Below are 23,179 nucleotides of genomic sequence, written 5' to 3' on the forward strand. Positions count from 1 at the left end.
GTACGTCTCAACATAGGATTCAAGCTCCCTACCATGATATAAACATGTAATTTAACATAAAACAACAACATATTGAACTTTGGACTACTAAAGTTGTTCAAATATGCTAGGAGGAAAAATAAAAGGGTATTTTTAGTTTGCAAAATTCATACTACACGGATGTTCTGGTTCATATTACAAGCTCTCAACATGCAGAATGTACTCAACAAGTTAAACTGGTGGAATTCTGGGACAATCACAGTTTCTTGGATGTTGGTTTGTTTATACACCGTTGTTTATTTTCTTTCATATTTATAATTAGTAGCTCAAGTGACAGCATACCACTACACAGTAAATTTCAATTTTGAACTTTTTCTACTCAAGTTTAATAGATTGTATTCAGATCTGTGAACCACCAGTTCAGCTGGGGTTTTGGTCAACTGATACTTTCATTCCATATCATAAGAAGATTTATGATTCAGAGAGAAAGCTCACGACCACACACTGACTTTCATAATCCCACGTTCATCCAACCACAAAGAGAACTTTATAATAGAAAAGCATGCACAATTTGCCACATAAATGCTGTGATGTTCAGAGAGATAATACTGTAGACTGCATGCAAAGTTCCCCAAGGCAAAAGGTTAATAATTCATAATCTCAGAAATGCACAATGTAAATGCTGTTTAATACGTCACGCATATCATCGTGCAAAAAAAAAAAAAGGGGGGGGAAGAAAATAAAAAATTATAGTCAACTTCAAACAAAGAGCGCACACCCACTCTGTCCAATGTAGCGCCATGTGACAAAAAGACTACCACAGAGCCTGCCCTGTGTACTTTTCTTCCTTTTACATTGAGTCACTGTGAGGTCATCATTCCTTTTCCAAGAATTGGTCTAATGCAAAGCATGTACACTGGCTCTACTGAGATCCTTTCAATGCAAACAATTATGCCAGTTGAAATACCACCGCACATTTCACAAAGGGTCAATTTCCAAGTCATATTGCAATACAACCCACCCCCCCCCCCCCACACACACACACACTAAAGGACAGTTATCAATGCACACTACAGCTGCACAGTGATCTGCTGCATCAGTGTCAAATGATTCCAGACTCTCATTATAAAAGTTGAAACCCACTTCTGCATCCGGAGTCAACAAACCTTTACAAAAATCATATATTATATCAAAATACATTGTTTGCACAATGCAAAAAAATAAAAACACAGAAAAACAAATAGTATTAGAATGACATCTTGTGTACTACACAATGTATTGCTAACTTTGTCTTTTCAGACATAACTCCAGTCAAAATCAGAATCAATGCTCTTTGGTTCACTGGTTTACTGACCCCTAGACACAATGGGACCTTTGCCTTTTGTCCACTGTCTTTTTACCCATTTCACACTGGGTAAATGTCAATGGGCTTGCCTTCTAGATGGTGTGCCAATGGAATTTCTTTTGTCTGAAAAATCTCTCCAATATATCCCAACCAAAACATGGTAACAACACCAAAATGGTACTGAGAATGAGATTATTACCCTCCACGCCCCCCCCCCCCCCCCCCCCCCAATGGATGACGCTTACTCCTGAGTCTTGATATCTGGTAAAATGAAAAGGATATTTCCATATGGTCAGAAAGGGTCTAGTTTTCAATTACACATATATACACCATATCTTTTATAGTCAGTCTAGTGAACTGGGACTTCTGGATGATTTTATGTATGGTTAAATTTTTGACCATGGAGTACAGTCACTGGATGGATGAATGTACAATGTATGCATACATTCATGTCAGGATCAGTCATTATTTTCCTGTGTCTTGTAATAGATTCATGAATAGCACCTGATGAGCGAACTTCATGAAAATACCAACGTTGCAAAACATTTGCCATAGGCCTATATAATACAGTACTCATATACAAATTCATGCGTGCATTCTGCCAAAGTGTGTGTTATTTTGCAAAATATGTTTTTGCCGCGACATTACATCGCACACAGAGCTACATGTACAAGGTACAACGTTATCGTACAAATTTTGTAAATTGTATGGTAACAAATTTGAGCTGGGAATTTTCATCCTTGGGACTCGTGTTTCAGTCTGAAGGGTACACACAGAAATGCGCTGCTGATAATGAACAGAATTCATCCTGTTATGTTGCACTGTTCAGCAAGTAGAGCCTAACCAACAGATCTTTGGTTTCAGTTAAACATGTTTGTAAATACCAATGCCCTACACCAATCTGTTTAAAATCGTAATGAAGAAATGTTGTGATTCCCTAACAAAAAATGTATCATAAATAAAGTGTCTTGAACAAAGTATGATTTTGACCTTACACAGGCATACACACACACACACACACACACACACACAATATGCACACACATGAATGTACGCACAACTACATCCTGCAAATTATGTACACATGTGATACACACACACACACACACACACACACACACACACAAGAATTTCATAGATCTATTACGGCTGTCATCTAACCACAGAGAATAGCGTTTGCCAAACCTTTAAAACCACAAACAAGGGTTTTGTTTAGTTTCTTTTTTTTTTCTTTAATACACTGTATGGGGGGGGGGGGGGGGGTTCTGTTTGGTAGGGGAGGAAAACTAGTAGACAGTTTACCAGAGAATATCACCAAATCAATTATAGTGGGCTGTAACTGAGTGTTGTATAGTGCAAGTACTTTAAACCAGAACTTTTTGCATGCATGAAACTTTCAGCAAATTTCGTGAGGGGCCAAGTAAAGTGCACGCGAATGTTTTTGTACACTTTACATTGGATGCCAGTAGCAATTCGCGAATGTTTCAGCCCTTCGCCCCCCACTCATGACAGTTTCATGCCACAAATATTTCTTGTTTTTCAGTAGTGTTTGCTAGCATCCTCCTATGGCAGACAGCTTGACTCATCAGATTACTTCGATACATCATTACACCGTACAACTGTGCCTACATCATGTACATTATGTACCGTAGTGTCAAACAAGACCTGTGCGTATCGAACATAGGCCCGTAATACCTCTGAAGTTAAGTTTAAATGTTGGGTAAAAATGGAACAGATGTACTCAAAAAGGAAAGTGTACTGTATACATAAGGGCTATTAAAGTGGTACAGTAGCTCACTTTGAGACTAATTTGGCTTTTTATACTCAGATATCAATGACACACTTTTGCAGTTCTGGAAAGTGGTGATGTAAATGGTTTCTATATATAAATCTCTAGAGGCTCAAAGTTGGTGTCACACACAAAGTTGGTATAATAAACTTTATTTGTAGATGTGTATACACATGGCACCCTTGTACTGACAGTTTTATCACAAAGAGAGATGATACTTCATTTCTAATGCTTATTATACAGTACTACATGCAGTGTAGCAAAAACATGTGTGAATAAGTATTTCTAGTTGACTGAAAAAAGGAAATAAATGTACAAGGGTGAGATAAAGTAGCAGACATACAAAAATACAGATCATTTCTTGAATTAAATTTACGATCACCAGGAGGTGTTGTGGTTGAGTGGGTAGAGCGCCCGTCTCTGAATGACATGAGCGTGGTATGGGTTCATCGGCTCGAGCCCCCGCTCAGCCTATTCCATGTTTGCCCTTTACCTTTGTCCACATTGCTGACTCTCCACCCGGGGGTATAAATGGGTACTGTAAAACGAGGAATGTTCGCGTGCATTTTAATTTCGCGAGCGCGGAGATTCGCGAAATTAAAATGCAAGCGAAAGTTTGTTTCTACACTATATGCATTGAATGCCAGTGGCAGTTTGCGAAAATTTCATGCCGCAAAAAAGGCCGTCGGCTCCAATTCGTGAAAATTCATGCCGCGAATCATGTTTTACAGGACCCGGTAGGAGAGAATATTTATGTTGGTTGTTCAGCATGTGTGCACCCTGTAAAATGGCTGCAACTGGCTGGAATGCTCCCTTGGGAGTGGAGAGTGCATGAGCACTGTCAATGCTGGTGGGAAATAATGCATCCAGTGACAGGGGTAATGATAGTTTGGAAAGCACATTCAGATACCTAACAAGTGTGAAATGCATCATATAAAAACTAGCTATTATTATTATACTTATTACTATTATTCTAATACAATTTTGTATGCTGGTTGTTGTATCTTGATATCACTGGTGCACTGTTTTTAAAACTTTCAGTTTTAAAAGCCTGTCTTCTTCTTGTTCTTTTTATTTGTTTTTTTAGTATATATTTTTTATACGTTTCATATACATTTTAGCACACTTGGCACATATTCGCAAACACCACCATGTGTACAGTAAACAAGAAACACTTACTGTACAACGTACGAAAGAGAACAGATTTGTATGAAATTGCCATCAAACAGGTTTCTATCCCCACTATTGAAATATTTCCCTCATCACAAGACCAAATCATCGGGGATTTAATACATATAAAAGGGGGGTGTGTAATATTATGATGCATAGCAAATTCATGCACACATACAATATATGTTACATTTATCTCAGTTTCATATAAAGCTGATTCAATTTAACAAAAAATACCCCCAAAATAAGAACAAGAACACAATCCAACGTACAAGAAATGAATGTGAAAGTGACCATGAGAGATATTTCAACAGCACTGAATATGTAACGCTTGCACTTTCACTTCTGTTGTGAGATTACCCTAGACGCAGGAAATGTCAAAAAGCATGCACACTTTTCTTTTTCAGTCAACTCCACCCCATCCCTTGGATCCTCACGCCCACCCAGCCCTACCCCCTTTACCCCTGGATGATGACAATACCCAGCACTATGGCTGATACACAAGACAATCAAGGAGAGCCCTGGTGAAATTACTGAGGGGGGCTCCCTGGGTATCCTGTCGGATTTGAGGTGAACAGACCTAACAGGGTTGACCCTTACATCCTAAATATGTCAAGGGCACTTAATAAAGGAGGCAGTTGTTCTCTTGGCAACTCTAACTTTCCATGAGTCACCCCCACTTCGCGAGAGCGCCCGAACAACTTCCTCATCTATTAATAACGACAAAGAATGCAATCTAAGTGCCTACGTCACCAAACTTTGAATGGCCACCAGTATTGAATGCTGCTAAAGATAGTTCTTTCAGTTTCATATTTGAAGATGCCCACGATTGTACACTGCACCTACTTGGGTATCCCCCTGAAAGGCAGTCTGACGTTTTCTGTCTTTCTGATGCATCATACTTTAACCTATATCTGATAAGTCAAAGCTGGCGACTTTTATACGGGCTGTAGTCAGCATCAAATACGATGGCAAACCTTTAGAGAACCATTTTTACAATGAGACTGACACCTTCGTATTTTTCTTGATCTTTTAAAAACATGGGCCTAAATATACACAAACACACACACACACAAACACAACCAACAACAACAACAACAAATACTTTCATATCTCATCTACTTGTAAATAAATGGTATGAAGCTTCTTCCCCATCCCAGTTTTGATGTGTATCCCGTGAGTATAAAATCCATGTCACCACTGCATCAAACCATAAAAGGAATCACTCCATTTCCTCATTCATCAAAACAGGTCTTATAAATCATTTCTCCAGAAACATGGGTACTGGTTGTACTTGTAAACTATACCTTGTATGGAATAAATTTGTAATTGAACAGTTCTGAACACCACAGAAACCAGAGATAAATCACATGGCATTCATCATATGTAGGAATTACAGGTTGTTTTTGTTTGTTTTTTCATGAGAAGCATATTCCACTTCATTGCAAGAACAGCCCTATTAGACTTTGTAAACATACATAAAACACATACTTTTTAAAAATACAAAGCAACATGTATTAATGATAATAGTGTGACTGTGACATAACAAGTACTTGTGCGATACTTCACAAGTTTTGGGTGTACAGCGGATCTGTTTTTTACACTTCTTCTGGAAGATACATGAAGATTTGAAAGACCTTGCAGTTACAACACTGTACTTCAGAAATTCCCTGAACAAATACAAAGGTTCATCAAATTTCAGGATTTTATCACAAAATGAATGGTAATCAACGTCTGCAACTAAACTGAAATGTCCAATGCAACCAATGCTTCTACAGGTCTTAACAAGAAAGTGCCTCATATTTAGTCCTGAAAATATATAGTCTGGATATTGAGCAATTCACTATCTATACACAAGCACACACTTCTGTTATGGCTCCAATCAAGATGACTATGACTACTTGAATATTAGTATTCAAAGTCATTGAAACAGCACTGGCTCTTCTTATGGTTTGCTGCAAAATTTATAAAACCAGCCTCAGCCACAAGGCCCTGATTAAACAACAAATTATAAAGGAGAAAAAAGAAAACGAGAAAGTAATTTGTTTACTTCTTATTTGGCTATATTATGATTCTATTGAATGCATCACTTGGCATTCCCCCTTTTTAAAAGTGGTATCAAGACATGATTTTATCAACTACCGTCATCTTCTGCACGGTGAAGAAAATTCAGATTCAAGTTCAGAATTCTTCATTACTGATTCATATGATTGAAATTCAATTTGCACTGGCACAATGATTTCAATGAACCATTCAACTACAAAGAAAATATGTGAAATCAACCACCATTTCAATGTATTTACTACTCATACAAAGGTGTAAATAGACAACAAAGAACCCCATGTTTGGCTGGCTTGCAATTTAGTCATTAAAAAGTTCTTTACATTCACTCACTGCTCTGCTGTTTCACTTTGTGCAACTCATGTAATTCTCCCTTGGCATATATACTTGTTATTCTCTTTTCTTTCAATTTATGATCTGCACTGTCCTTACATCTGCAGACAACAAGGCCCATAATGAGTTAATGTTTCTCTTCACTTCTCACCTTTTCCACATTGTCTGCAAAATGCCATGACCCCCAGGTGATGGCTGTCTCAAGCCACGACTTTGAAACATGTGGTCTCATTAGTCCAGTAAAAAATGTCTTGTTTGGGGGATTCTGAGTATTTGTTCGTGTCTGTGTCTCTGCTCCTTTAATGAGTGACCAAAGACTTCCTTCAGTCCCGTAAATGATCATCTGACATTATTCTCGTTAAATATGCTATGACGAGTCGGCCAGACAAGAGATCATAAGGTCTTGTCTGTGCTAGCCTACATGTACATAAAGGCTAATAAGACATAGTGTCCTGTCCATTCTTTGCTTTGTTGAGACACCTAATACCCCATGGTGCTCTGCATTCTTGCGGTTGAGGTTCTCTACATTTCCAATTAATGTCAGGGAGAAGAATGTGTATACAATGTACTCATCCTATGCCATGAGGAGGGGAAAAAGAACGGGAAAAAGAGCGAGGATGGGGAAAAAGGGGGGGGGGGAGGTGGGACTGGAAGGTGGGGAAAGAAGCCATAGTCTCATTTGTACAGCTGCTTCTTCCCTGACTCATGTAGCTTGCCTATAATCTAACAAAGCCTAATTCAGGCTTCAAAACGAAAGTAATTCAGTGTGTGGTTTACTAGATATGCTGCCAGAAAACCACATTTTTGAACAAGGAGTAGCAGAAATTAGAAGAAAAATTGGAGGGGGGGGGGGTTCCAATTGCGAAGACAAATGCAGCCATCTGACAGCAGTGCTTGGTGATGGAGCAGATTGAAAATAAGAGTTTATCTTATTTGAAGTGAGTAGCAGGCCATTTTTCCTGCCGTATTAACCACAATGTTCCATTACTTCCAAAGCACGCACTGATTTTTTTCTTCTTTTTTTCTTTATAAAGGCCACCTCTGAAGGGAAAATAATCCCCTGACATACGGCACAGCCTATCAGCCACATCTCATACACAGGATTTTCTTTGTTAGATTGGCAGACACCACTACTGCACATCAAGACCTCAAAAAACACAAAAGAAAATAAACTCTGGTGGGAATAATAAAAGTGCATGGCTTATTAACATTCCTCCTTTTTTTTTCTACAATAATCAGAGCTCAATGACAAAAAAAAAACCCAGAAACCAAAGTATTTCTAAAAGAAGACAAAGACACACACAAAACCTTTCAAAAAGACAGGTCTCGAAGCACTTCTGCATGCGAGCTATAGTTGTAACTGCAGAACAAGTCACACCATGAGAACATTTGACATTAAACCATGTCAAAGGATTGTGATAGCCTTTCTTACCATTCTGAGCGATGTGAATAATTACATCATTTAGATAAAATTGGCTTGAATGGAATAAAAACATTCAAGAGCCAAAAAGTCCATAAGAAATGACTTCATAGTATTTAATCTCTTTTAGACTAAGACTTTAGACTTTTAGACAAGCAACTTTACTTGTTTAAACAAATATATAAAAAAATTAAAAAAAAACTTCTGCCAAGTACTGTAAATCTGCAGGGCCTATGTTTTTAAAGTCCACTGAACATTTTGTATAGAATGCTAAAAAGAAAAAGTGCTGAAAACCATAAAATGTACAAATAGAATGCATGCTTTTGAAAATGAATTTAAAGGAAGAACAAAATACAGTATGCAGCAATCGTGCTACATTTCATTAATAATCAGGCAATAATTAGGAAACAATCATCAAAAACGTTGTATTGCTCTTTCCATCCATATTGTTCCTGCCGTGCTGTGATTGTGCTCATATGGAATTTGGGAGAACTTGATCTACTTTTAACTCTTTCTTCTTCTTCTTCTTCCTCTTCTTTTTACTTCTACTTTTCTTTTTCTTTTTCTTCTCCTCTTCCTCCTAATAATAATAATCATAAGAAAGTATACACTACAAAAGTTCCATAGAGTGCTTGCTATAGGCCTATATGTACAATTGTAGTACAAAGTGAACATACAACCTTGTAGCAAAGTTGAATGTAACAGCAAGTGAAAAGTGCCTTTTCTCATCATGCCCTCTTTGTGTTCAGTAAAACAATCTATAAAGGGGGTTGTCCTTAAAACCAGGACACCCAATGGATCTCTTCAATTTGAACGACTGCATCAAAGATCGGAAATGCAGTATCAATCAATTTATACCCTTTTCATAGGAGTTTTAAGATAAGATGGCAATAGAAATGGAATTCAATACTTTATCACAGATAACGTTCAATGCACCTTGATACTTTTCACATTCTCAAAAAGCATAATCTGTAAACTTGATAGCTAGATGATTCTTGACTTTCATCATAATTGCCAGCAAATAAGTTTTATTTTTATGAAGGAAAATAAAGAAATTCATTCAGTGAAACTTAAAACATTACATCATTAGGAATGCTGAAACAAGAAAAGGAGAAAGCCACCACACAGAAACACAAATGTGCATCTAATTTTCACATAACTTTCCACTTTTTTGGCCATCACATTGCAACATGTCTGTCACAAGAGAAATAATTTTATATATCAGCAGCACCTTCCTAGTACATTTAATGCAACAAGAATTCACACCACCCTTCTATGCTATGCCACATTCACGCAGGCATACAGAAAGTTTTGAATTATTTTGAAAAGGGTGTAATACGAAAACAAGGTTCCTGAAGTTTTTGTTTCTTCTTCCATACAGAACAAAAAAAGTTTTCTGTTCTCCATGCACATTTGTGACCGTGCATCACAAAACGAACAAAAAGTCGCACCCCTTGATTTTACGTGAGGACTCAAAAAAGGTAAAACGGGTCAACCAAGTCAATATTAAGTTTTTCATATTTTCTGAAAGAGCTACCCTTCTTCTACATTATTCTTAAGTCTGGGATCATAAAATGAATACGAAGGTGCATTTTCAGAAATTTTTCTACAACCCTTTTTTGCAGAGTAGTGAGATCAGGTATATCTTAGAGGCCCCTTTACATTTGTTGATAGCCACTTGCACACTCTTCACTTTCAAGTCTGATAACTTTTGAAGGGATAAAGTTACAGCTGTGAAAGTTGGCAGTATTCATGGACAGAATGTGTTAATAGAGCATGACCAATTTCAAGTAAATCTGCTAATCTCTTCATTGTTGTTGCTCCAGTGGGTTACATCCTGTTTTTTGTCCCATTCATCGAACAGCTAGCACGACTTGGTGAAGATTAAACGCTTGAATAGACAGTTAGACCCGGTACTTTAGAGTCTCTTTTCTCGGTTCACACTTTTCCAGAGTGTGTGCTTTCTTTCCATTTCCAATATTTAGATAGGTTAGGAGAGTCCATTTCAACTATAATACACCATTTTAAAGCTTAAGGCCGTGTCACACCAGCTACGTGGGCTTGTGGCGAGGAGGTAGTTTCCAGCACGTAGAAGATTTTCAGCGGGCGAACAAGAATGTTTGCAATTTTCATTCATGCCTTGTCATAACGTACGGGGAACTTCTGCGGCTTGACTTGCGGGGAAACAAATTTATTCCCCGGAGCTCTCCGCAGTTGGTCCGCACCTGACAGTATCTAGCGCATAGTTGCCCGAAGGTGCTCACGCAAGTCCGATTTAACCGCAGCCAAGTTTTGAGCATGACCAAAACTTTTCCCGGGTGAGTCGCGGGAATGCCCGTAGAGGTCCACGCAGAACGCCAGTAGGAGACCCTTAGTGGCAGTACTTCCCAGGCAATTCCCACACAGGTACTTTGCAGTCCCTTATGCAGCAAAGATAATGAAATTCTGTGAGATTTCAGCCATTCCATTAGAGGATTCCTTCACTGAGTTGTCAGCCCCCACGCGACTGGTACAAAGGTTACACAGTATACTCGCAAGTATAACACGTCCAGCAAGTAAGACACATGCGCTGACTCGCACAAATCCTTTTCCGCCCTCAGGAATGTCCGGTATGCTAGAAAATCCCTACACGTAACAAGCCCGAGAGGCTTGCCCGGAAAGGTGTGACAGGGCCTAAACACGGTTGCGGGTAAAAAAATATGCGTGCGCACCTCCGAGCGACTACTTTTGAGATACATGCTACAGTGTAGGTACTGTCATGTGCGGATCATCTACAGGGACCTACGGGTAGTCAAAATTGTTCTTTGCAAGTCGCACGCAAGGCTGGTGTGACACGGCCTTTTAATAGAGTCTGCTCTTTCAGAATCTGCCTTTAATTAAAAATCCATGTCTGGCGACTTTTTGTTTGTTTTGTGGTGCAGGGTCACATTTTATCTTTATTTTTCTTTTCTATTATTTATCTTTCCATTTCTATTTTCTTTAAATTTATTTTCACTTCACTACTCTTTCTTTATGATAGCTCAAATCAAGACTCCTTGCTCAAGTTTACGTGCACTGGCCAGGCAAAGGCTTAGTGCATGGATGCGCCCTGTCTCTGTATTAGAGTTTGTAGAAAAACTCAATTGTTGACAGGTGGCCCCTTTGTTATCATAAATTGAATTACAAGCAGAGTGATTCATACAACTGTAGGCTGGATTCTCTGGGTATTGAGAAAAGCAAAAAAAAAAAAAAAAAAAAAAAAAAACCCAAAAAGAAGTCTGTGGAAAATACACACACACAGACAAACTTTATATTTCTATTCACTTCAAATACCAGTGTCAACACACTCACATGTATACAGACAGTGTAGACCACAATATTGTGTGAATTCAGGCACATCATGACAATCAAACGCCAGTTTAAGTCTCGAACACTGCACACTTAAAAGTTGAATAGAGAAAATATTTGTCCTGATATGTGTAGGCCTACATTCAACTACAGTTGAACCTCTCTTATCCGGCCTCCCTTTATCCGGATCTCTCTATCATATGGACGCAATCTCGCCGTGATTTTTGTTTTAATAATTACGGGAGGAAAGGGGGATTCCTAACTCCTTGAGAACTCCTACACAAACACACATGAATTACATATTACTTCGAACATGATTAACATACATTACATCAAATTTCCTTCCAAATTGCTTACCTTCAGACATTTTAACATCCCCAAACATCCCCAAATGTAAACAACGAACGGTTGCAGTATACACATTACTACATGTGGTACTACAATTCGCTACATCAGTACATGTGTATGTATATGTACATGTATAAAGTATTGAGTCTCCCGTATCCGGCCAAATCCCTTATCCGGATGAGCCCCAGTCCCGACTTGTCCGGATACGAGAGGTTCAACTGTATGTAGATTTGGGGGGGGGGGGGGACAGGGAGGAAGAGGGTGGAGGGATAATGCTACAACTCCAGAAACATTTGCAGCATGAAACTTTCACAAATTGGAGCAGGAGAAGGCTGCTGACACCTAGTTGGCATTCAATGCAGTGTGTAGACAGACATTTTTCCAGGAATTTTAGTTTTGCGAATCTTATATTTCATACATGTAAAAATGTTTGGGTTTACAGTAATCCCCGTAAAATAAATTGCAAACATTTTCAGGGATCAACATTTAACTTGTTTTTTTATTATTATTTTCTTTTATTAAAAAGTTTTAATCGTAAATTTTGGTGGCATCCATAACAAATGTAGTGGTCCGCTATTAAAATATAAACATCAATTTTTAATTTCAACTGCCTGATCAAGATACATGTAACCTTTTATAGGAAATCTGCTGGCCCAACATCCATTTTCAGCCGCCCTGAGCCACTGGGCCTCAGCTAATGTTGAGCCAGGGCTGATTCTTTGCCAATGCAAAGCCTGGCTCATAAAAAGAACTTTGCAACCTAACATTAAGTGTACACTGTACACCAAAATAAACCAACCATGGCTGTGCCTCAGCTGTGCAAGAACTGATGAGCCTAGAGCATTCAAGTAATCCCATGGACATTAACCTACATGTACAATACTGCTAAATGTCTAGAGCTGTACAACAGAGCCTTCCTGTACAAGATGTGACACTAAGCTTTGATTTGATATCAGAATCACATTTGCAATTTCATTTCTATGATATGGTTCATTGGATTTTGAGTTTCATCAATTAGATTTGAGAGTATGAAAACAAATTTCAGCTCATACTATTCATACCTGTCTAGATCATACTTAAATCTGATCTGTATGTTGTCTGCCAGATAACTGGTGGAAATTACCTTTTTCTGTCTCTCTTCTCTCTGATAAACACTGTAGGCCTAATTCAGAATTCCCCTATAAACATGAGATAATGACATTTTCATATGCCATTAATGCAAGATATTCACTTTGGAAACATGGCATGCCACGTTTAAGAGTAATATTGGGGTCTGATCCAAAAATAGTGTTCACTTGGACTAAATTTTCATATTGACACTTGTATTTCATGTTATATATCATATAAAAGCTGAGAATCTGCAGTTTTCAGAAAAGTACGTGTCTAATATATTTGATGTCAGACTTTTCCGTAAATTAGCAGTAAAACATGAAAAGCGCCCTCTTTGCGCGACGGGACGGACTTTACATTTTCAAGTAATTTGCACAAAAACTACAAAAGTAGGGGAAACATCAATTCTTATAATAGAGTACCCTTCCTAGGAGCAATTCATATCTGTTATTCATTTTTCTCATTATAGTTAAATTTTGGGGCAAAATCTTCATTTTTTCTTGAAAAAACATGTTTTTCAGTACTTTGACACAAAATTATTATTTTTTCTGTATGATAGACTTGAGTTTGGTCACTCATATTCCATAATGTATCAATGAATTAGTGGGGCTCTATATCCATGACACTAAATTAAATAATTCTCTATTCATAAGAAAATTATAATTGTCCAACATAATGTCCGTCCCGTCGCGTGACGGGACGGACTTTACATAATGGTAGGCGCGACGGGACGGACTGCACATGTAAACAATGGTAGGTGCGATGGGACGGAATTTTTATACCATAATGGGCTAGAAAAAGAGTGTCCCTAACTTGGAACAGAATAAAAAGACTACAATGTAATTGGCAAACTTGTGAAAAGAGTAACCATTGTATGTGGTCAAAGGAAGGTATCAGTGTAAAAGCTCAATCTTCATCTCAACCAATACTGTACTCTCCCTTGATGTTCTGCTGATTTGTAGTTGCATTCATTTTACATGTACATGAATAGACTTTTACTGTTTGGAGTAATGTACTAAGATCTATGCTTACTTTTTGTTTCATATTTGTCCATGATGTAATTCACCAACTTATTTTTAGAAAGGCAATTCCCATTTAGACATAGAAAAAAAAATTATTGTAAATTACAAATGCACAGTCTACTCTGCTAGTCAATACTGCATTAGATAAACCTGAGTCTCTTGTTCATGTGTTCTAACTGTATTTTTTTTTTTAAATTGAGATTAATATTTACATATGTATCAACATGCACATTCTTACCATGTCGGAGAAATGGGGAAGAAAAATTGCCACAAAAAGTTTATGAGAAAAACGGGAAAAAAAGCATTCTTAGACAATTGTTTGCATTTCAACACTGAAACATTGATTTTGAGCATCCCCATGTTGGAATGCACATGGGGAATTGACAATTCAAAATTCTTTATCTAAAAAATACATAAACCTGTTTCAATTCTTAGACACTTCTGACATACAAGTTTAAAAATACAATTTATGTAAAAAAGAAATGTCCACAATATTACTGCAACTCAAAAAAGAGGTGAAGTTTTAAAACTGAAAAACTACAGCATGGTTGTCAAAAACTGTGATCCTAATAATGCTCAACCCCTTGTGGATGGAAATTGAAAAAAAAAAAAACAGCATCTGGATACTAAGATTATCACAAAATTACTTCCCCAAAATGATTTGCCACTACTCTGAGTGGCGTTGTTGCTGCTGAAAACTTGTATAGACTTTATAGCAGTCAGTCAAATCGTGGAGGTACAAGTAGAATCAAAGCTTGTGCAAATGACGTGCAACGTATGAGTCTCATTTTCACGCATAACAAAAAATAATTATATGTTTCTGGGAAAAATGTAATCAAGGATTACTATACCATATTAGTGTAAGGGTTTTTGTGTGATGAAAATCTTTAACTATAATAGTGATAACTGTTACTGAAATTTTCCATCATTTCTCAGTAGTTTAAATCTTGGTACTCTACACTAAAATGTTATAAAACTGTGTTAACCACAGGTTTGAACACATTTTGATGAAAATTAGTCAGTGTTGAAAATTTCCCATTTGTTTTGTACATAGTGCATATCGTTACGTCCCGTTGCGCTATGGGACGGAATTCAACACCTTTCGAGGAAATTACTCATAAACTGTAATATATTAGATCTGTATGTTAGCTCTTTTGTTGAAGTAATGTAGGGAATAGTAGCAAACAATGCCACATAGCATGGCAAGTCTGGCTCATCAACGTTGATACAATTCTCCTTTGAATTTTGTTTAAAAAAACAGTGATTTTTTTTAATTCCGTCCCGTCACGCCAGTAAAATTTTTGGTTCCATGGAAACAAAACAAATGTGTGCCTTGTTTATAGTGCACTTTCATGCTGTCATGTAAGCTTGATACATATGGCTGCTATAATGCTAACATTTCTTTTTGTGAGCAAAAAATTCTCTTAAATTCCATCTCATCGCTGTCCCTTGATTTTTTGGATCAGACTCAGAGGCACATGTTTGTTTTTCTCGCTGGAAATTGGAAAAAAAAAATGGAAGAAAAAATGAAGAGTATCCACAGTTGTCAAGATCGTCATTAAAGACAGCCTTTGCATTGGTGATCAAATCTTGGTGGAAAGATTCAATCTTTGGGCAAATGAAATGCCATTGCAACATTATCATTCATGAAAAGTAATTTTCCTCGAGAAAGAAAATCAAGGATTACCATACCAATAGTGTAAGAATTCTTGTAAAATGAGAATTTTTGGCCTTTTGATAATAATTGTTGATCAAATTTTTCAGCATTCATTAGCAGTTTGAATCTTGGTGTGCTTAATCTACACTAAGATGTTATAAAACTGTGTTTTCCAAAGTTTAAATACATTTTGATGAAAATTAGCCGATTCTCTAGAATTTCCCATTCGTTTTGTACATAGTTCATTTTTGTCCGTCCCGTCGCGCGACAGGACGGACTTCAACAGCTTTTGAGAAAATTACCTAAAAAAAAAAATCTATTAGATCTAGATGTTTCTCTATTTGTGGAAGTAATGTTTGGAACATTGACAAACAAACACCACATGACATGGTCTGTATTGCTCATTAACTTTGAATTAGTTCTCCTTTGAATTTTCTTCACAAAAACCAGTGATTTTTTCAGTCCGTCCCGTCGCGCTTATAAAATTTGTTGTTGCCATGGAAACAAAACAGATGCAGATCTTGTCCATAGTGCAGTGTGATGTCTTCATGTAAGCTTAACACATTTTTAGTAATAAATGGCTGCTAACACTTAAACTTTTTTTGTTTTAAATAAAAAACCCATTCAAATTCCGTCCCGTCGCACTCCCTTGATTTTTGGATCAGACCCATTGTAACTTTTCAGAAGTGATTTCCTCCCAATGGAAAAAAAAAAATAATGTCGTTTGTATTGAAAGAAACATCAACAGACCTGACATTATTCAAATATGATCTTAACATTGTCATTACCAACATTGTGCTCTGTATAGCGGCAGGATGAAACTAAAAACATAATTCTTTTTCTTTTTCTATTTGACTTGTTAAATTGAGGATGTAAACCATACATGTTGGATTGATTTTCTTTCCTCAGCAAGGTACAGTAACACAGACATATTTTCTTTTTCTACTACAGGTGTACAAACTTGTACTTCTTTTCTTCTTTCTTTCCTCTTCTGAGCACATAGAACTCACTGGTTTCTTCTTAATCCATATAATGAAAAATCTTCTACATCAAGGACACAACACATCTTTGGTCAGCTAGCAGCTCTATAAAGGTAAAATTCAATGCAATGTTTGATACGGCGAAACTCTCCAAATGATTACCACCAAACTGCACATTGCTGTCATAATTATGAGTCATTGAGTGCTTTTGACAGAATATCATAGACTACAACATTCTAGCAAAGCTACAACATGTACTGTATACACCATATCTTTAATAGCGAGTCTACATTTTTACGAATCGGGACTTCCCGACAATTTCGCGAGTACAGGTTAAATTTGCGATCACAGAGTTCTGTACTGAACAGGGTACGTGTGCTGCACGTTCGTATCGGGATCAGTCATTATTTTTGTGTGTTGATGATTTCGCGAATAGCATCTGACTCACAAAATTCGTGAAAATAAAAACATGTATTCGGTGTATGTACAGTACTTCAAAATAATAAATACTGGTAAACTGACCCTAATAGATCTATAACAATGCATTGCTATTTGAAACTGATGAATCCCTGCAACAAAGACAGAGAGAGAGATACAACTACCAAATACAGTGTACCCACTATCCTGTTAAATCTTTTGCACTGGACAACTATTAACAAAATTAGTCTTGTTATCATCTTTACTTTACAGCTACATTGTACACAATTACAGGAACTGCACAGTACTACTGGACACGATGATGAAATTCAACTGACATAACACTTCTTTTTTACATTCTGTATGAAAAGTATGCATAGTGTTTTATGAGGAGGTAGGAGGATTAGAATTGACAGTACCCATGATAATGCCAGTTAGAAGAGTGCAGATATTATTAATATCACAAACATACATATAAATTGTACACTGAGGCTGTTACTGCTGGAGAATGGTCTACACTCTCCATTGCGCATACTGAGCTACTGTATATTGTAGCCACTGTACAGTGTACATGCACCCATTCTGAGGAACTCCCGTGTGACAAGACACCAACACTCTCTTTCACACAGCGTGCAATGGACAAGATGTGCAGGGCAACGATGTGATACATATTGCGCAACATCCTGAAACTGTAATGGGACTGACATCTGCAGTGCCTTGGAAGCAGTCAGGTAGAAGTATGTGCTTTCATGTGTCAAAAAACAGCACAGGATGTCAACCACAGTCAAACATGCACATTTACTGCTTCATACATGTAACTAGAATTTCACCAATTAATTTATCTGCAATTATGCAGACCAAACACCTTTGTATCTTTTATAAACTGAACAGTCATGTTAGCTACATGTACCATCTTGAATACTAGTGATAAAAAATAGTCATTTGCAAGCATTATAATCACTGCTCAGTTACTGAAAATAATAGTTCCTCTTGTTTGAAATCATTTTAAAATTTTTGCTCTCAGGTAGCAATAATTGCATGTGCCATGCAAAGGAAATTTCATCAGCTTTAAACAGGATTATATACCCAACCATTGATCTATGACAGTGACATCATCGAAATATGGCTGGGATGAGATTTATCATCTCATTCACAGTTCCAATTACAAATGAGAAGAGCATTTGTGTAAACAGCCTATGATAACTTTATCTTTTTTAATAGTTATTATGGTACTTAATAGTGGATGGTAAAAATAGTACGCATTGATCCTATGGGCTATTTTAAACACCAAATAACCAGTACTCTAGATATACCACATTCATGTACTATACACAGGATGTTTCAATATTTTGCCAGCTTACCAAGGGAAACAAAGAAACAAAAATATATATCATGCAATCATCAAAGATTCACGCAGAGAAATGCAAAACAGGAAATGTCACATGTCCTGTTAACATGAATTTACACATTTAATACACTTGTATCACATTTCAGGTTTAAAGGTGATGCAACATATGTTAGAAAACCATGAATCCAATCCAATCTATAGGCATTCAATGACCAATGAAAATATACACAATGTCACTTGCAGCATACTGATAAAATGATGTACAGTGTACCAAACTGGCATTCTTTAAAAATTAATGTGTTCATGGTTAGTAGCAGTGGCCATGGTAATATGTATGTACTGTATAAAGATTTGAGGCTAATGAGAGACCAACCTGAATCGGCAGTTGGGGAGCTTTCATCCACTCCTATAGACAAAATGAACAAATTTTAAAATTTCTTTAGCGAATCCTGTATACCAGCACTTGAACAGTTCTGACACCGTAGAGTCATGAATCTTGCAAGATAAGTGTAAGATAATAAAAATGTTATCATCACATGAAATACATTCCCTCATAAATTCGTATAGGTGTTAAAAAGCAACAGCAGCACTTTTAAAAATAAACCACAGCATACACCATTGCATGCTGCTATGAAACAGGTATTCAAATTTTCCTTTGTTTGTCTCGTTTTGTTGTTTGTTTTTTACTCCTTTGTCTACCCTCTATTGTTCTGTCCAATCATGCACTCTACATAATTTGCACACATAGTAGAGGACACAAAGGAATGTTGTGCCCAAAACAATTTGGCCTGTTCTGCAATGGTAATCATACAATTATCATAATAATAATAATAATAATAATAATAATAATAATAATAATAATAATAATAATAATAATAATAATAATAATAATAATGATAATAACAATAATAATAGATTAATAGACAGATAAAGAAAGACACCAGCTCACTCACTCGAGAGGCCCTCATAAAAAGGAAACAGATTTTGTACATAATGCATTTTAAATGACTGTAGTGTATTAAACCCTTGAACCTTTTGTAGTGTATTTTGGCAACTTTGTTTGAAGATGGTGCTCAATAGAGATCATACAAGCAAAGTTATGATGGGGCATTTTACTGACATTGCAAACAAGAGCATGACTGCTTTGAATACAAAAAGGTAATGCAAATTGTCTGTAAACTGCAATACAAAAACTGTGTTTAATATCTAATGTATTTAGAGTCGCAGTTTGGCATACAATTGGAAAATGTTGAAAACATAATGTGCACAAATCACTCCGATTGTATGAAACACTTTTTCCCTTTTCAAGACATGAAATTCACATTTACATGTATGTTGCTGATCAATGCTTGTCCACAATCTTCTACTTGGATAGCCCCATTCCATTTTTAGTTGAAATTCATGTCAAGATTTCACACAAAAGATCATTTGGGGGCTCTAATGAGCCAAGCCAGGCATTGCTTCTGAATAATAACAAGACAAGGACCAACGACTAACAGACATCAGTGAATAACAGCCCTCTGTATGAAACACTGTATTGAAGATGGAGCAAAAAAACATGCCAGTCAGCATCCTGGGATTTTCTGACTAGCATGTCAAATAAAGAACATTTGCTGGCTTTCTTGCGGCAGTGCAGCAGAACTCTGCTAGTCATACCTGTGAAATGCAACCACAAACATCTGCGACACAAACCTTTGTGGAATGTAGTATATTTCCTGTCATTATTCTGAGAGCTGCAGTTGGGGGGGGGGGTCAGTCTGTGTATATAAAATAGTAACTACACTGAATAACAAACAGTAAACAATAAACAAGAATGAATGAGTAAAGAAAAAGGAAGAAAAACATTTAAGTGTATCGTACACACGCTTTAAAGGTCCAGTTTACCTTTGGGAGCAGTGATTTCAAAAATGTTCAAGATATCACATTTGATGCATATGTGTAGGTCTGTTGCATCATAAAACATCCTACCATATGAAATATTTGCAATAAAACCTAAAATATAAGGAGATATCAGTGATTTTTCTCAATAAACCGTAACTGTACACGGTTTAGTCTGGAAACATTTTTATTATAACTATTGTTCACATTTTGTGTATTTAACAACACTTAACATCGGTTATACGGATTCGAATTTCGACAGTGGTTGTTTCTATCCCTAACTCACATTTTAGAACTATTTTAAAGCACTAATGCTTTCATCTGCAAATGGTAAATTATGCCTTTAATAGCTGCATGCAAAATTGAAATTGTTCTTTTGGCACCATTACTTCACTGTCATTGTGGTAAATGCATGCAGGTGCAGTGCATAGCACGCTGCAAAATCTTAATACAGAGACACTTTTTTATTGTGATCCACACACCATTCTCTATCTTGGTAAATGTTCAAAGTGCAATTCAACACCATATTCATTCTAACATTCATTATCAACACATTAAAATCAGATGAAGAGAGTGATGGCAGTGTCGTCAAAATGGCACCTGAAGGAAGAAGGTAACAGAATACAATCACATCTAAAAAGACAGCTTTGGAATTTTCAAGTTTTGTCTGATATATTTCATGAAACAGTGGTATTCGTTGTAATCCATACAAATTTGGTGAAGAGAGGATGTCACCAAGTCTTGCATTAGTCTGTATAAATTTTCACTAAAATTTTGTTTTTATGTGATGAGATCAAAGAAGCAATAGCCTTCATTTCACATTATATTTTTAGCATTAAAAACAAACAAACAAACAACAAACAGTAATGATTGCCTTTAGCCCTTGCTGTTGCCCAAAAGTATTGCCCAAAACATGATATTCATAGAATCTATACATATAGATCTATAGGGCCTACAAACCACAGCGAGAGATGTGAGGTGAATATATCATTTAAGATTTTACACTGTCCATGCAGTTGTTGATATCACTCGCATCATGCCAACTACTGTAAAAGTGGACATTTTAGCAGGTGGTGAAATTTTCACACATTCGCGCAACTACAGGTAGAAACTAGCACGAAAATAACAGCACGCGAATACTTTTGCTTGCCATACCGGTATATTCCAGTACCTGATGTCTTCATTCCACGGAATTAAAAAAAAAAAAAAAAAAAAAAAGAAACTCTTCTTACCGGGCCCAAAGCGACAAATTAGTCACATGAAAATATCCACTTTTACAGTATACAATACATTTTTAAAAATATTCTACAATGTTTTCTTACATTCTCAGTCTGATTTTGAGGAAACTCTAGATATCATTGTTTGTCCGATTTGATATGCTATACAATAAAAATGAACATACACCAGGGAATAATTTTCAAACTCAAATTTGATTAGCAATTTCAGCTGGAGAAAAATATCTTCAATGATACCCTGTACACTTCTATGTAAGAAAACTGCTACACAAAAGTTAGTTTGTGTCGCAATGGTGTAAAAATGCATAGCAAATTGCGATGCGATACCAGGAAAATTATTCCCTGTACACATATATGCACAATAAGAATAAGCCCTGCCTTCATGTCCACACTGTCATACAAATTGTATGGGTTTTGTGTGACTATGCAAAGCGTTCATTAAAGCATGAAGCATTAACCGGTCAAAGGGCAATCACTGAGACTAAGTGTACGCTATGTCTTTGCACCATTATTTCCATTACTTCAGCTGGCATCAGAGCTAGGACTCAAAAACGGTTTGTACTCCACTTCCGTACGGAAGCTGTACATATAATTTACAACAAACTTTGACGTTTATTATGAAATATTACATGTATCAAATTTGAATTTCATGACAGTTTGACCTACATGTAGTGTTACAAAACCCCCACTGGTCACCCTTACCATAAAATTCAAGTGCAATGAAACTGTTGTACAAACTGCCATCTCATAGACAAATATCTACTTCTCCTTCTTTCTTTCTTTTTTAAATCAGTAAAATGAAATGTTTTGACTTGGAAATGCCAATATTTTGGGGAGGTGGAACTTGTTTCATTAGAACAATTTTTGAAACACTGAAAGGTCATGGCTCAATATCAGTTTAAAATTCAATAATACAGTCAAGTTTACAATGTCTTTAAACTTTCCTGAATGAAAATTGAAATTTCATCACATGATATATTGGTTTAAAATAAACAGACACAAAAAAACAGCTCTACAACAGACCAATTACAGTGATTAAAGAGAAAGCAATGTCTCTATTAAATGCTATTTTTTAAGAATACAAAACTTTGTTGTACAATTTATAGCTTTCCAGAGGATCTACAGTGTATCACACATTTCATGCAAGTCAATACAGGCGACTTCCATTAAAAATAAAGAGTGTCCTTGAGACCAGCAGTTTTCTTTCGTCCTATCAAAATGTTGTTATATATCCAAACAAATGAAGTGTATAAAGACATCTAGAAGATAATTTTGTGTTCTGAATTTTATTTTGTTGTATCCAAAATTTCACTATAACAGTGTTTGTTATACAGAGTGCACTGTACTATATGTACAATCGTGTATGTCTAGGTAAATATGTACTTTTTTGATATCTACTATATATACAAGTACATGTAGAGCAGAGCCTTGATGCAATAGGAATCCATTTCAAAGGTACTTGCCTTTCAGAAAGCCATTTTCATACCAATCTGACAAGAACACAATTTCTCCACTTCTAAGCTGCTGATCATAACTGCAACTGTGTGTAGATTATAGAGATCTCATTGATCATAACTTTCTCAATTCTATACAGTTAGCTTTAGGGACAGTATCTACTAATTCCTCACTTTCATTTCCACATTGTTTCAAATAATAAACATATTTTCTGGTGTATATTGTCTTTGTTTTGTTATTATACTTTTCATGGGATCACTTTCCTTGATGTATACTTCATGCATAGCAAAATAAACCTGAATGAT

At 36.4% G+C, this 23,179-nt stretch overlaps 1 protein-coding gene across 4 annotated transcripts in view; it reads right to left on the reverse strand.

The window, feature by feature from the left end:
* Positions 1–23,179, reverse strand: part of LOC140226564 (transcriptional regulator protein Pur-beta-like) — a 71,523-nt gene that overhangs the window by 44,169 nt on the left and 4,175 nt on the right. For 2 of the 4 annotated variants that reach the window (XM_072307019.1, XM_072307018.1), the window contains exon 2: positions 18,680–18,712. The exons of the other annotated variants lie outside the window; for them this stretch is intronic. In XM_072307019.1, coding sequence (XP_072163120.1) covers positions 18,680–18,712 — 33 coding nt within the window. The remainder of the gene's footprint in view (positions 1–18,679; positions 18,713–23,179) is intronic. 4 annotated transcript variants of the gene reach the window in all.

The sequence above is a fragment of the Diadema setosum genome, chromosome 3, assembly GCF_964275005.1.
Source record: "Diadema setosum chromosome 3, eeDiaSeto1, whole genome shotgun sequence".
NCBI classification, from domain to species: Eukaryota; Metazoa; Echinodermata; class Echinoidea; order Diadematoida; family Diadematidae; genus Diadema; species Diadema setosum.